Source organism: Austrofundulus limnaeus, unplaced genomic scaffold, assembly GCF_001266775.1.
Source record: "Austrofundulus limnaeus strain Quisiro unplaced genomic scaffold, Austrofundulus_limnaeus-1.0 Scaffold90, whole genome shotgun sequence".
Taxonomy (NCBI): Eukaryota; Metazoa; Chordata; class Actinopteri; order Cyprinodontiformes; family Rivulidae; genus Austrofundulus; species Austrofundulus limnaeus.
The window spans coordinates 1,072,743-1,086,854 of record NW_013952492.1 but is presented as its reverse complement, the minus strand read 5'-3'; the positions used below and the strand labels follow the sequence as shown (position 1 = coordinate 1,086,854).

Sequence of the window (14,112 nt, the reverse complement as noted above, 5' to 3'; positions counted from 1 at the left end):
GGTCAACTCTAGCACCTCCATTTAATTCTTTGGCTCATTGGAATAACTTTTTTCTAATTCCAATAAATAGATGGCAGCATAAAAATCAGAACTGCACTCAGACCTTTTTTTTTTTTTTCAAGGTAATGCATATTGTGTCAAAGTAATAAACAGGATACATTCACTGTGACTCAGTGCTGCCTGTGCCTAAAATGTTAATCATGCTGAGAGACACACCGGCAGATGTACAAAATGTGCACACACGCGCGCACATTTACCTCCCCGCAGGTTGAGCAGATGTGAGGCACAATTTGAGCGAGACAACCTGTCCTAGAGTTCCAACAAATCTCTCAAAAGTACAAATTTGACCTAGATTTTTGCAGCGAGCGGCACACGTGTCCCAGTTTTCGCGACAAAATCAGCTACCTTGTTGGGCCCGTAAACGTGTTTCCCAGGCCTTCTTCACGCCGACACTGATGCATGGATGGTAATTGAAGTAGATGCTCCCCTGCGGAGAAGTCGTTATGATTGGTTCAGGCCCGATAAAGGGTGCAAGGACCCCACTTTCTCCTCATCTTCACGCTGAAGAGATAAAGGAAAACAGCATCATAGAGATAAGAAAGCATAAACAGAGGCAGACAGTGAGAAACTGATTATGTTACACAGTCACTGTGGAACTGTTCAAATGTAAGTGTTTATCTTTTTTGTTTGCCCCCCCCCCCTCCTCCTCCAATATTTCTGAAACGCAATACCTTGCAATTTGCGGAGTCTCAAAACACAAACAACCAACCCCCTCCTTTCCTGCTTGTGATGGGCAGAGTCTAACTCGAGGGCAATTCCATAAACACACACTCCTACACAATACATGCACACGCACACAAGCACAATGAGAAACTGGACCGCCGGGATGAGTCAGACAGCCGTGGGCAGAGGCTGGCTGACTTATCAGGGTAAATTAATGCAGAACAATGCCAAAAAGCTACAAATTAGAATTGTTGTTTTTCTTTTTTATTATTATTATCACTGCCAAGAACAAAGCAGATAAACACGTAAATGTGCCGCAGAAATAAAATCCATCTGCTTTGTTTCCCTCATTAACATTTCTCCTAATCGGGGGAGTAATTCCTCTTTCTATTCTTTAATTCTGTTTTTGTTTCTGCAGCTTTCTAATAACAGCCGTTGGTTCAATTGGAGGGCAGCAGCTTTAGAGGCAAAAGGCATCTTAGATTCTTGCCGCTCGATGAGGGTTTTTGACTCCCAAATCAGCTGCAGAGGTTCATTCTCTGTCATCATCCTCTGAATCGGCATCACGCTCAGAAGCCCACAGAACAGCAGCCTCACTGCGAACAGACAGAATGAATCATGGTTTTCAGTTCAACTTTTCACATTTCCTCCATTTTCCTTTAAGTCCCGAGTGTTGCAGAATAATTTTATAAATAGCCCTCTGATATTTTCCATGTAGGCCACAGTCACTCACTCGCTGATGTGGGACAGAGTGTTGAATAAATAATGGTGACTGAGGATTACAGCTAAAGATTTTTTTCCCTCCCCGTGTGTTTGTCCCTTCACCTTAAACACATACAGCAAATGTTGTTGACAGTGTGAAGCTTCATAAAGCAACATTTGCTTGAAACACTGAGGATTTTTTTTTTTTCAGATTGGTGTTGAGCTATTTTAAACTTGGCCACATTGGAATAAGACAAGAGTTTTTCAATCCAGTCAAAATTCAACTTTATTTTTTCCAAATGAAGGTCGTTTAAAAAACTATTTACAACAAATAAGATAGTGTTTGTTCATAATTTTTCAACAAAACATCCAAACTATCACTATAACAAGATTTTTTGCTCCCTTACTATACATGCGTGCCAGCAGCAGTTCCAGCCAGCGCTGCCTCTGTGTGCAGCTTTAGTTTGTTGCACATCGATACTCAGCTGATTAACTAAAGTTAATCAGCTGACAGCCAAGTATTGATGTGCAGAAACAAACAGAGCTCAGCAGCGAGTGATGATGGGAAAATGACAGTAAGTCACTTGGCGCAGCCTTAACTCATGGGTCCAATAGCTTTAATGGACATGTGAAGACTGCGGTGATGGAAGCAGGGGACTGACTCAGCTGAACAAGGGGCTGCAGCCCTCTGCGCCTGTAGTTACAGTGATAGTAATCTACTGCCTCTGCTTCAAAAACATACTAAATCTGAACAATTTCTACACTTTAGACTGCACAGACTGTAAGAAATATGTTTGTTGTCATTTATTCTCACATTCAACTGGCGGCCCACAGGCCACATCAGGCCAGCTGTGACTTCCAACCGGCCCTCCGATGAAAAAAAAATTTGTTTTCTTTTTTTATCATAAAAGTAGATTTAAAATCAATTGTTTTTTTAATGTAATGATTCAATGCATCAGAGTAAACACATTTAAAAGGACTTTGTAGGAAAATGAACTAGAGTTGGATTAAGGTGGGCTAAACAGGACTGGTGTGATTGCACCCTCAAAAACTGTAAAAACAAAGAAAGAACTCTTAGTGATGTCGGCTTGGACATAATTAAAAACAAGTAAAATGAGGTGTTTAGAAAACATTTATTCATTAGAGCAATAATTGCAGTTGGGTGGGGGGGGGGGGGTAAACCTTGCCCTGGTGAACCCTTTGTAAAGTCCGGCCGTGTGTGTTTGCATGAGCTGGGCTCATATGTTCATCTCTACATGTCTGTAACTCCCTCCTTTGTGTCTCAGCTCAGACACGGCAGGGAGAGAAAGCTGGATGTGGGGTTTCAAAGATAATCTCTCTACCAGATGGCAAAACATCCCGTATTCCTTTTGAGGTTCCCCACGTGATTCCCCGCGTAAGGGCTGGAAATGTGCTTGTGTGGTGGTAGATGGGTGGGATGGTGGAGGGGGGATCTGTGTGCTCACATGAAATGTATTTTTTGTGTCACGTGACTCAGATGCGTATGCTAATAAGAGCAGCGACGTCACATTAATCCAGTGACCTGGTTAAGCCCCCAACTGGAGGAAGTGAGCACGAGTGGGAGGGAGGGGAAGCTGTCGGAGCAAGAGGAGGGAGAGACAAAAGCCTCCCGCACACTCTCTCTCACACACTCATTCACCTCCTGAGAGCAGCAGACTGTGTGTGTATGTGTGTGTCTGTGTGTGTGTTTGTGTGTGTGTGTGTGTGTGCTGAGCTGAGCAGAACCATGGGCAGTGTTTCAACCCAGAGGGAAGCTGAAGCTGAGAGGGGGACATAAGACCAGAGTGGGAGTTCTCCGCGCCTCGAACACACATTTCCTCCACTCGTCTCGTACACACACACCCACGCGTGGAAGCTCGCGTGGAGCACGGCTGTCAGGCTGGACGGGACGGCGAGGACACCCACCTCCCACGCTCACACACATGCGCGCACGCCCGCAGAGACTCAAACCCTGGAGCGCACCATGGTGGTCCAGGGAGCCGTGACGCCCGGGAGAACCCGCCGGCTGATGCTGAAGCTGCCGGTGGGGACTCTGCGGAGGAACAGCGGGGAGAGGGTAAGACACCAGCTCAGGTCCTCACCTTCTCCTTCCTGTCCTTTTTAAAAATTATTATTATTTACTTTATCTCCTTGTTTTGTGTGCTCATAATTGGCTGTGAGTGTGAGTGGGGTTTCAAAAGCTTCTTGACTAATCCAGAATTAGATCTGAGTTGGTAGAAGTCAAGAGCAAAGCTTTTAATCTCCACAATGGACAATACTTCTTGCTGACAATCTTTGCAGCTCTCTGTCACTGATTCCACCAACATCCTGACATTCAAGGTTACAGTGAAGTTTCTCTGTGGGAGAGCTCTTGTTTGCCTGTCACTGTCAGGGCAATTAAACTGACTCCAGACATCTGATAGCTTTCCTTTATCAACCTAAACCAGCCATAGCCTCCAGTTCAATCTGTTTAAAGTGTTGAATTTTGATTTTATTTTATTTTTTTGTACAACCCAAGTCAGTTTGTCCTCCAGGCACCAGAAGCCGTACGTGTTTTCTTGTCAGTCTTGTGGGTGTGCACTCAGAGATAATAGTTAAGCTTAAATACAGAATGTGCTTTCAAAGTTACCCTTTATGTCAGCTGAAAAGACAGGCTGCAGCCTGCCACATGATTCAGATCTTCTACTCTTTAGAAAAAAAAGTGTTTACACCACCTAAGAGTTGAGCGTGAGCATGCGTGTGTGTGTGTGTGTAAAAGAAACGTTTGCAGGTGTGTGATGCACATCGGGGTTCTTTCATGTTGTAAATACACTGGTATTAAGTGAATCAGACTTAAACACAATGTGTGTCCAGGTGATGAGTGATTCAGGCTTACAGGTCTTCCCGGGTGCAGATCACAAAGTGCCACCGGGATCACACAGAGGAGAGTTTTGTCTCCCTTTTGAGTTTGTTTTCTCTAATGCATTGTAATTTGACATTTTGGCACAATAACTTGCTTTTTTTTTTTCAGATGTCTAAGCTCTTTTGAGTTTAACTAACTGTGTACACATGGATGCCGCTAGATACACACGTGCTCATAAATCACACAGCTTGATTGTGTATTGGATGAGGACGGCTTTCATTTTAATAAGCCCAGCCACAGAACCCCACCACCCCCACATGCTGTCAGCGTCCTTCTTAAGAGCAATACAAACAACACCTCTGGGTTGCTTGAGTTGTCCTGACGACTTCAGAGGGAGCACAGGCTCAGTTATTATTAGGAATAAGTTTGTGTACTCTCGCTTTGGGTGGCAATCTGAAAAAAAAAATTGTATGTTTGATTTTCAAGAAGAAATTCCTGGCATTTGATTGGCTAAAAACATCACATCCACTCACAGGTAATCAAGTCCCCCTAATTAATGAAGAATGCAGATTTTTACGCTCCGAGAGGTGGGGCCTCTCTCTATCCTGATTGCATTCCTTTCGCCCGCCTCGCATTTGTCTTGTAGCCAGCTGTGAACAGCTAAATTGAAAAGTAGTGATTTACATAAACTTGTGTGCATTATTGTGTGTTTGGCAAATATTGTATATGAGAGGCATGTATTTGCTATAAGACGCTGAAAATGTCCGATTTTGACCGCACATGCAGAAAACAAAGTCAAATTTATCAGCATTAAGGGAAAAAATTGCTATTTTCATTGCCATGGCAGGTAAACAAAGCTCTTCCATCCACATGCATGCCTTTACGGAGACATGTCTAAATACTTTAATTTCTATACACTGCTGCAGTTTTGTCCTGCTCTGACATGTCTTGTTGGATAACTCACAGCAATCATTCCCAATCTCAGCCTTGTGCAAACGCAATAGCTGTAGCCTTCTGTGCAAGGGGAAATAAACATCATGTAAATTTAAGTATCCACAAAGTATCGGTCTATAAGCGGCTAAATTAGCAGAGTGGAAGGTTTTAGCTGAGATTTCTGCCAACTTAAAATAAAATGTATGCGTTTTGGCACACTCGGAAGCCTTTGTTGTCACATCTGTTTTCGGTGAACATGCTGTGGTTGGTGAAAGCTCGTTGCTTCTGGCTTAATACGGCTCAAGTCTGTAAACTATTAGCATTTATTAACTGGCTTGAAAAATGGTAACAAATCAAATCTCACAGACTGTTTTTTTATTAGAGTTCAGATTGCAAAATGAAGAGCCATCTTTTCGTCTGTGTCTTGTCACTTTTCTAATTCAGATAGATCGCCTCACGTCTACTTCAGTGGTTTGTGATGGATGTGGATTTCTATATCATTTAATTGAGTAATACCTACAAGAAAGGGCCGTTGTTGTTCATACTAGAACAATGGTAGATTGGGAAGCATGCTTAGTCGCAATAAAAATTTGATAACACCTTTTTTCTCCTTCGTCTGAACAAAAATTCATATAAAACCATATTCAATGTCTTGCAATGTCAAGAAATAAAAACTTTCCAAAAACAAAAAAAGACGTAAGTGATAATAGTTTTTGGATGTAGAGGATGTTGACATCTTTTGAGTGGATGTTTTCTCTTTAGATTACCTCTAAGCAGTTTGAATTAGGATTATCTTCCGCCTTTGTTACCCTGATCCGCTCAGTTCTTTTTTTGTATTAAATTAAGCTATAAACAAAACAAATTGAAGAGGTTATGTATTTAAGTCTGGCATCTGTGTTTATCAGTGTAGTTCCTGTGTTTGCCTAATTTTTTAGGATAAACCATTCGACCACAACATGTTGTCGAAGCACCGCTGGGGGCACGAGGGCATTAAGGTGGGAGTGGCGGATTACTGTCAAGCGAGGGAGAAGTTCAAACAAGCACGTTTGGAAACACAATTTGACCCAAAAGCATAAATGCAATTCACTTGTTTACACCTATAAGCCAGAAGCAGCCAGGCAAGTGATAAGGCAGGAATACTAATCAATCCTTGTTACCTTTAAACATTTGGTCTTCACCAATCACAGAGAAGGTCAACGTTGGACCCAGGCGTTCGGCGGGGTCAGGTTGATCTAATTGTTTCGACATTAATTCATCGAAGCCCCTGGAAAGTTGACGTGGCCGCCAAAGCCCAAAAACAACACCCGGCGTAAGTTGCCGTTTAATTTATTTATCAGCCCACTGCCAGCGTGGATCTGTTTCGAGCTTCGAGCCGTTGCCCCAGCAGCTCTCCTTTTCCTCGCTAAAGTATTGATTCCCTGGGATTTCAAAAATGCCCGCAGGACTGTAGGTGGGAGCTGTGGTCATTCGGTCCAATTAAACAGACAAAGAGAAGATGAGGGGCAGGGAAAAAAAAGAGGTGGGAATAACACACAGCTCCTGAAGGCCTCGCACCACACCCTGTTTGGCATGAAAGGGGACCCCCTTTTATCCCTAAGGCAGCTCAGAAAGAAGAATGTTATTGAGCAAGTGAGGAAAGGAGGGGGCCATGCAGGAGACTCCCACCCTCTTCTCCACCCCGTCTCTTTCATCACTCGGTGGTATTATTCATTTTCCCTCTTTTATTCCCCATCCAAAATCAACCCGCGGACCTATACGCTCGTGACACAGCTGCGTGCAAGTTCAAAGTAAATCTAAACACTGATCAAGTGAGGAGACGGTCGCCTACTGACTGCGGGTGCAGGCAGAAGGCAGCGGGCTGCTGATAATGTGTTTTCTCTATAGAGACAGGCTGTTAGCAGGGTAGCTATAGTGAGGTCGGACTTTTGTGCACACAGCCAAAATATCCCCCGTCGGATGGACAGATAGACGCACGGACTCGGGGATGATGTCTTGCCTTTGTGTTCGCGCGTTCCCATCCTCTGCCACCTTCACGCACAGCTCAGAAAGATTTCTTCATTATCTCTCTGCTTCGCTCTTCTCAGAGAAGACAGCATGGGATCCTCCAAAGAAGCAGAAAGACAGGGGGGGGGGGGGGAGAAGAGGAGTGTGGGTTGATGGGAATGGAATCTGAATTCTATCTCCCCCTAAAACAGGAAGTGGAGACCCCGAAATGTTCTTTAAATATCCCAGCACAATGTGTGCCCTTTGTTGCACAGAGATGAGATGTCTCAGTGAGAACAGAGGCGATGTCTGTCTGTGACTCACTCACATGAAGGAGTTTATTCATAGCTCATGTGGTTTTTGTTTGCGTGTGGGTCGCAAATTGGTGTGTCAGTCCTGCAGTGACAGTGTAAGAAAAACAAAGGAAGAGGTGGGAGATTGTTGAGACTTACTACAAGATGGTAAAAGCAGCAGGAATGTGTGTGTGTGTTTGCGTGTTTGTGTGTTTCTGAATGAGTGACAAAAAGAAAGAAGGGCTAAAAACGAGATGCAGTCTCTTGTTTTCCTGTGGGTGTTCTGAAGTAACACGGCAATCCTCATTAATATTTATCTGCGAGGCAAAGTGGAGGCAATGATTAGCTCAAGAGAGAGTTCGCGTGCGTCCATGTTTTTCGCGAGTGAACCCCCTTTTGTGCATGTGTGTAGTATAATACAAAAAAAAATACAAAAAGAACTGGGTCAACTTCTACACTCCTGATACTTCAAAGGATTAACGTCATCAGAAGTGTTTTGTTCTTTGCTCACATGCGGAGGATCTCTTGTTTGAGTTGTTGCAAACTGGAGCTCAGGGTGCACACGAAGACAAAGTCTCCCTGCTGTCATGCTTGTCTCCAGCTACATTGCATTATGTCATTGATTTTCCTGCTTGCACTTCTAATACAATCACATTAAAGCCGACTGATTGGAATTGAATTTCAGTCTGGCTCCGCGCGCTTACGTCACTCACAATCTTTATTTTCTGTGACAGCAGCTTGAAAACAAACTGATGATAAAAAAATCAACTTGAACAAGCTAAAAGCCAGGGTTATTGTTTCCATTAAGAGACAGACAACTGTTTTCAGGGAATTTATCCAGCCTCAGCTGAGAATGATCTGCTGAATGAGCTGTGCATGTGTGACCCATTTCCATCCCCTGCTCTCCTCCTTTTTCTCCCCGTCCGACTCGCCTGCACTGCCAGTGTAACACGCCTGAGTGAGGATCAGAGAGCAGGAAGAAGATTGGGAGATAGAGAAAGATGAGAGGGAGAGATTAAAGGGGCAGCATGAGAGGGAGAAAGTTAAGAGATTATGGTGCAAGAGTTTTCTCCTCTGTTCTGTTTGTGTCAAGACTGGAGTGACCTCACAAGTGTGCATACACGTTTGGAGTTTATCTGTCATCAGTAATGTCTGCCTTAGTGTATTTTTTATTCTTTTTTTTTAACCACAGTGCTGAACATAAAGCGTAAAGTCTTTTCCTCCTCATCTTGTTACTGTGATAATGGCCGACCAGCTGACACTCTGGTCATGTCGGTTTAAATCACAGCGCTGGCCTGACCTTTCCCAGAATTCAGCGAGACATTGCAAACATGGGGAATCATGGGAACGGAGCACTGTCATACCTAACCTCTCGCCTCCCCCCCCTTGCCACAGCAAATATTTACACCCCACCATTATAAATTACAGTTGCTGAGGGGCTGAGCATCCCCAGTCGAGCCCTGTTTCCTTTTGGACAAGTCACACCGTAGGAACAGCGCACATTCCTCGTGGGTTTCTCAAGACACGGTATAAGAGGCCCTGAAAGAGGAGGGTAGCTTAAAAAGTACATATTATTCCTGCTATTTTGGATCTTTGTGAAATGTTGAGTGCATTATGAGTTTGACTGGTGGAGAACAAGCCTTGATGCGCAATCAAATGATTAAAGCAGTTTGTTTGCACACTTCCTCACACATGACACCAACTCCGCAGAGAAGGAGTGACTTATTGTACTGCTAAACCTCACAATGAATCAAAGAGGTCTATAAAATCCCATTTAAGCCACCCACAGTCGGACTGGGTTTTACAGAAGGTCAAAGAATTCCAGTTCAGCGCCCGATTTATTGACTTTTATATTGATCAAGAGTGTTTGATAAAAGACCTAGAAGATTAAAAAAAGGCTAAGCTTTTATACCCTAGCAGAAAAAGGTGACATTTATTTTTAAGATTGTTTTTGTTTTAGCTGCTCCATTAGGAAGCATTTACTGACAAAAATAATTACACACAGTCTCCAATAGCTGTGCACAGCTCTTACTGTACATGGGGATTGTATTGCCTCCATGTGGCCATTGTTATATACTGTGTGTAGGAAGATATACTTTATAATAAAACTAAGAGTGCATTTCTATCCCTACGTTTAAAGTAATCAAACTAGTTGTTTTTTTTTACTTTTTGACCAAAGCTGGATGAAAAGACGTTGTTTATTCAAGTTTCTTTTTCTGTCTTGAGAGTTTTATAGGTCAAACTGGGACACATAAGCCTGGGAACAGTGGCTGAAAGGAAAAATGTGTACTCTTTTGAAATATTCTGGCTAAAATCCCAGTGCCTTCTGGAAGGAAAAGGCTCATCCCTTTGAGACCAGATGACAACGTATGTGTTTAGTCACTATTATTCAAGTTTTTAAAATCTTTTTTATTTATTTATTTTTTTGTATCCATGCACAAGCAAGCATTGTGTCCTGTGTCTCTGGAAAGGAATGTTCACGAATTATAAAACATACAGAATGAGTTCTGACTGAGCAGGTGTGTGAGAGGTGTGCGAGCCTGTAAGCATATCCCTTTCGCATGGAAAACTGACACTCCGAGAGGAGAACGTGAGACAACTGGTTTCTCTCCCCTGGATGAGAGTGCGTATCACTTTAAAACCAAGTACCAGTCAGACAAACGGAGCGGTCGGCTGCATTTCTTTAGTGGGAATGTTTGTGTTTGTGGCATTTGAGGCCAGGGAACAGAGGCTGTGTTGCTTCAGAGAGAGGAAAAGAGAGTGGACCAGAGGAGCAAGAGGAGTCAGCACAGACCATTAGCTGTGTGAGACTCGGACAGAGGAACTGGATGAGTTTGACCTTGAGGAGACATCAGAACGGTGAAGCCCAGTGAGAGAGAAGACAGAGACTTTTATCTCCAGGGATGACCTGAATATTAATCTAGTGGAGCTAAGTAGATACCAAGAGGACAATTAAAGGCTCCACTTATTTCATTACCTTGGCCTTTGTGGATTCTTCCCCCGCGTGGTTCACCTGTGCAACGAAAGCTTTCTGAATGTGATAACCGGATGTCCCGGTGAATGAAACTCAAGCTGTGCTGCTGAGTCAGTGCAGGAATGGAGGCGGCCATGTTGGGTCTGGATGAGGTGGTCTGTACTCAGCGGGGTCTACTGTGGACTCTCGGCTCCACGGCCATCCGACGCCTTTGTGTGCACGCCAGGAACCTTCCTGGGCCTCTGCATCTGTTGCACACCAACAGGTGTGTTTCAAGGCCTCTTTATCAGGTAGGCCTCGAAATGCACGAGGAGTGACAATGTGACGTGGCTGTGCAAGCGTCAAATCACGCCTCTCATTCAACACGTGCATTAATTAAATTGCACACGATGAAACAGGAATTAGGTTTGCTCCCATCTATTGTCCATTTATTTGCTGTATAATATTTATAAATGGTATTTGATATCTGGGTGTCAAGGCTTGAGGCTAAAAGAGAGAGCAACACAGGGAGAAGATGATGTACTGCAGGCCAGGTATGCCCTTCAAGAAAAAGGCTGTGCTGCCAAAATCGAGCAGGGTTAAACCTGACTGATTTGTTTCATTAAGAGTAAAAGGACAGAAATTCCCTTTTCAGTCTTTTTCTTTTTACCTGCCACTGTTTTTGTGTGCGTTTGTGGATCAAACAAAAGATAACAGGAAGTTGTTCTGCCAGCTTGTAACCAAGCAGTTAAGCCGGTAAGTGTAACTATGTTCACCCAACTGGTGAATATCTACCATAAAAACACAAACTGTTTTGCAGTATTTCTGTTTATCTCTCTGAAAACTTTGCCCAAACTTAATGTGCCAGTTTGCTCCAATTCCGCAGCGTCTGTAGCTCGTGTTTGAATGCATTTCAGAAGTGACAAAGTCTTTTATTTTTCGAGCCGTGATTCAGCAAAACGGTTGATCAGTATGCACTTCAGTGTGCCTGATTTCGGTGCTGAAGCCTTTCATGGTGCTATTAGTATTCTGCAGGCACCCCATGTGCCCTGTATGCAGCTGGCAGCCCCAGAACAAACCCAACAGGCTCATAGAGAGAGCCTTTTGGGTTTATCTTTACATACATGCACAGAAAAACACTTAAACCTACACACATCTTGTGGATTTTCCCTGCCTTTCGGCTCGTATTCCCTTTTCCTTCTCAAGAGAGAAATAAGTTGAGATGTTGTTCTAACTTTTGTCTTTAAATGTGGTCTTGTGCAAGTCTTAAGTTTAAGCATCCTGAGGGAGGAGAACACAATCAGAGGAAACTGAAAATCATGCCAGACCGTTGTTTGGAACCCCTCCATGCTTCAAAGACAAATGGGTCTAACAGAAGTTGTACTAAAACAACTTTCAGCTGCACTTTTTTTTAAAAACATCCCGTCAACGAATGTTTTCAGGAGCTGCAAAGAACATAAATGCTGGGCCTGGAGAAGAGGTATGGTCCAAGGTGGAGTTGATTGAAAAGGCAGACAAGGTGGAGTCCACCCTGTCAGGCAGCAGGACGGGGGTATCCCTGTCTCAGTGTGCTGATGGTTTTCTTTAACGAGAAACACAGGCTTACACAAGTGACACACAAAATTGGATGAGTGATGTAAATAGAGAAGGAGTTAACAGTCTTAACACATTTTGTCAGTCTGTTTTCACTTTCTCTGCAGTTTTCCAAACCTCTTTTTCACTTGTTCTCCCCTCCGGTCTAACGGAACATTTCCATCTCCGTGTTTGGACCCAATCTGCTCTGCAGCGCAGACTTTCTATTTTTGCATTTCCCACTCAAATCACTTCACTGTTTTTTTTCCCAACTCTGGCAAAAGAATCCATCACCAGCAGCCAAATACTTTCACTCATGTGCCTAGCCCACATATTTTACCGGACTCTGCAACAGTGCGCGACACGCAACTTGTGTGTGAATGTGATGACTTTCCACTCGCAGTTCTTTGGGTGTTGTGTGAGGCAGCAGTCAGTCGTTGTGCTGCACGAACCAAACGTTGTTCGCTCGCACGTACATACACTCCTTTGCCTTTTGAGAGCATGCAGCCGTGTGTTCACACTTTCCTTCATCAAACTGAGTAATATTGACTCAACAGCCTCCAGTCACACGTTTTCCTCTTGTGTTGTGACCCCGTAAACAGGGTTAGAACCAGCGGGTGTGTGGGGGCCGAGCTCTGCTACACACGTGTGAGACGGTGTCTCTGGGCGATTATTTGTCATTTCTTGTGATGCTGCACTCACATCGATTTCAGCTGTGTTCATTGTTTCTTTTTCTCCATCTCTCCCCCTCCCCTTCGTATCACCCTCATCCCATTCCGAAGGAAGGATATCCTGCATCTGCAAAAGGCTTCAGCAAACACAGGTGGTTGGCCGTTCCTCTGTTTGCAAAAAAAATCATGTTGACATGCACCACTGTAATGCAACTCTCAAAAGTTATTGCAAGCCAGTATTTTGTTCTCTAGAAATAGAAGTGACTTGCGAGCAAAGCCAAGAGTGTTTAGCATCCCCTTAGGTCTTCTTTTTTTTTCCAGACTTGACAAGGTAAGCATCCTAGACTCATTTATTTCCTGTCGCAGCACTTGTTTAATAACAGGAGCAGGCAGGAAGCTGGTTCTCCTGGAGGCCAAATGCACTTAGAGCCCAACTGTTCCCTAGCAACGTTATCCCAAATGTTTTATACATTTTTCACATCTCACATCATGTCCCATCTATCATGCATATTCATTTTGTCTTGCTGCTGTTTGAACTTGTAGGCTGCCCTGCGTCTTGTGCACGATAGAAAACTAGATCGGTTTACTCCCACTGACTGAACTCACCTGGTCTGGCCTTTCCCTGCGAGGAAAACCATTTGTCATAAATTATATTCTTCATCTCTCTGATGAGCACCGTTATGACACAAACCAAAGACACACTCATGTAAAACTGCCAAACTGTAGAATCCTTCTTTTGTCAGCTCATTTGTCACTGTTTGGTGAGTTCGTTTTTGCCTGTGATTTTGTAAGTCGTGGGCCTTCGGTCAAAACCTGTTGTTTTTAGGGCAGGTGGATTTCTTTAAAGTAAGGATTTAGCCAGCAGCTTCTTTGAATCAGGTCACGATTGTACTTGGGGTTTTTTTTTCAGCCCATCTGCTTCTCATGCTCACTTATCCCTTTGTTCTCACATTCCTCTGAAACAGAGCTCAATAAATAACTTGATGACATGGAGACAAATACTCAGAATGGGAATTCTGTGATTTACTAATTCCCAACCTTCAATACCCCCCCCCCCCCCCCACTGCTTCCCATCCAAGTAACCATTGGACGGAGAGTGAAACTGAACTCATGACTTCCTACTGAGGCATTTTGATCAGTACTACAGTCTGTCAGCAGTCCTTGATTCTCACTGCCAGAGTTATGATCTGAATGTGAGATTTTTTCCCCCAGAACTAACAGTGGGAAAACTATTCTGAAAAGAAAGAACAGGAGACCATTTGTTGCCAAAAATATTCCTTTACTTTGTTTATTTTTTTGTAATTATCTAATTTGTTGGCAGCCACCTTGAGGCCTGTTTGTGTTTGATATTCTTACATGGGCACACACATTAATATCCCCTCTCTCTCTCTCTCTACACACACACACACACACACACACACACACACACACACACACACA

At 43.6% G+C, this 14,112-nt stretch overlaps 1 protein-coding gene across 7 annotated transcripts in view; it reads left to right on the top strand.

Moving 5' to 3' along the window:
* frmd4a (FERM domain containing 4A) overlaps window positions 1–14,112 on the top strand; it is a 95,849-nt gene that overhangs the window by 38,122 nt on the left and 43,615 nt on the right. For 3 of the 7 annotated variants that reach the window (XM_014012342.1, XM_014012336.1, XM_014012337.1), the window contains exon 1: window positions 10,558–10,740. The exons of 3 other annotated variants lie outside the window; for them this stretch is intronic. In XM_014012342.1, the coding sequence (XP_013867796.1) occupies window positions 10,573–10,740 (168 nt within the window). In that variant the 5' untranslated portion in view covers window positions 10,558–10,572. Of the gene's footprint in view, window positions 1–3,020; window positions 3,503–10,557; window positions 10,741–14,112 lie in introns of those variants that run through there. One more of the 7 variants, XM_014012338.1, reaches the window with a different exon arrangement.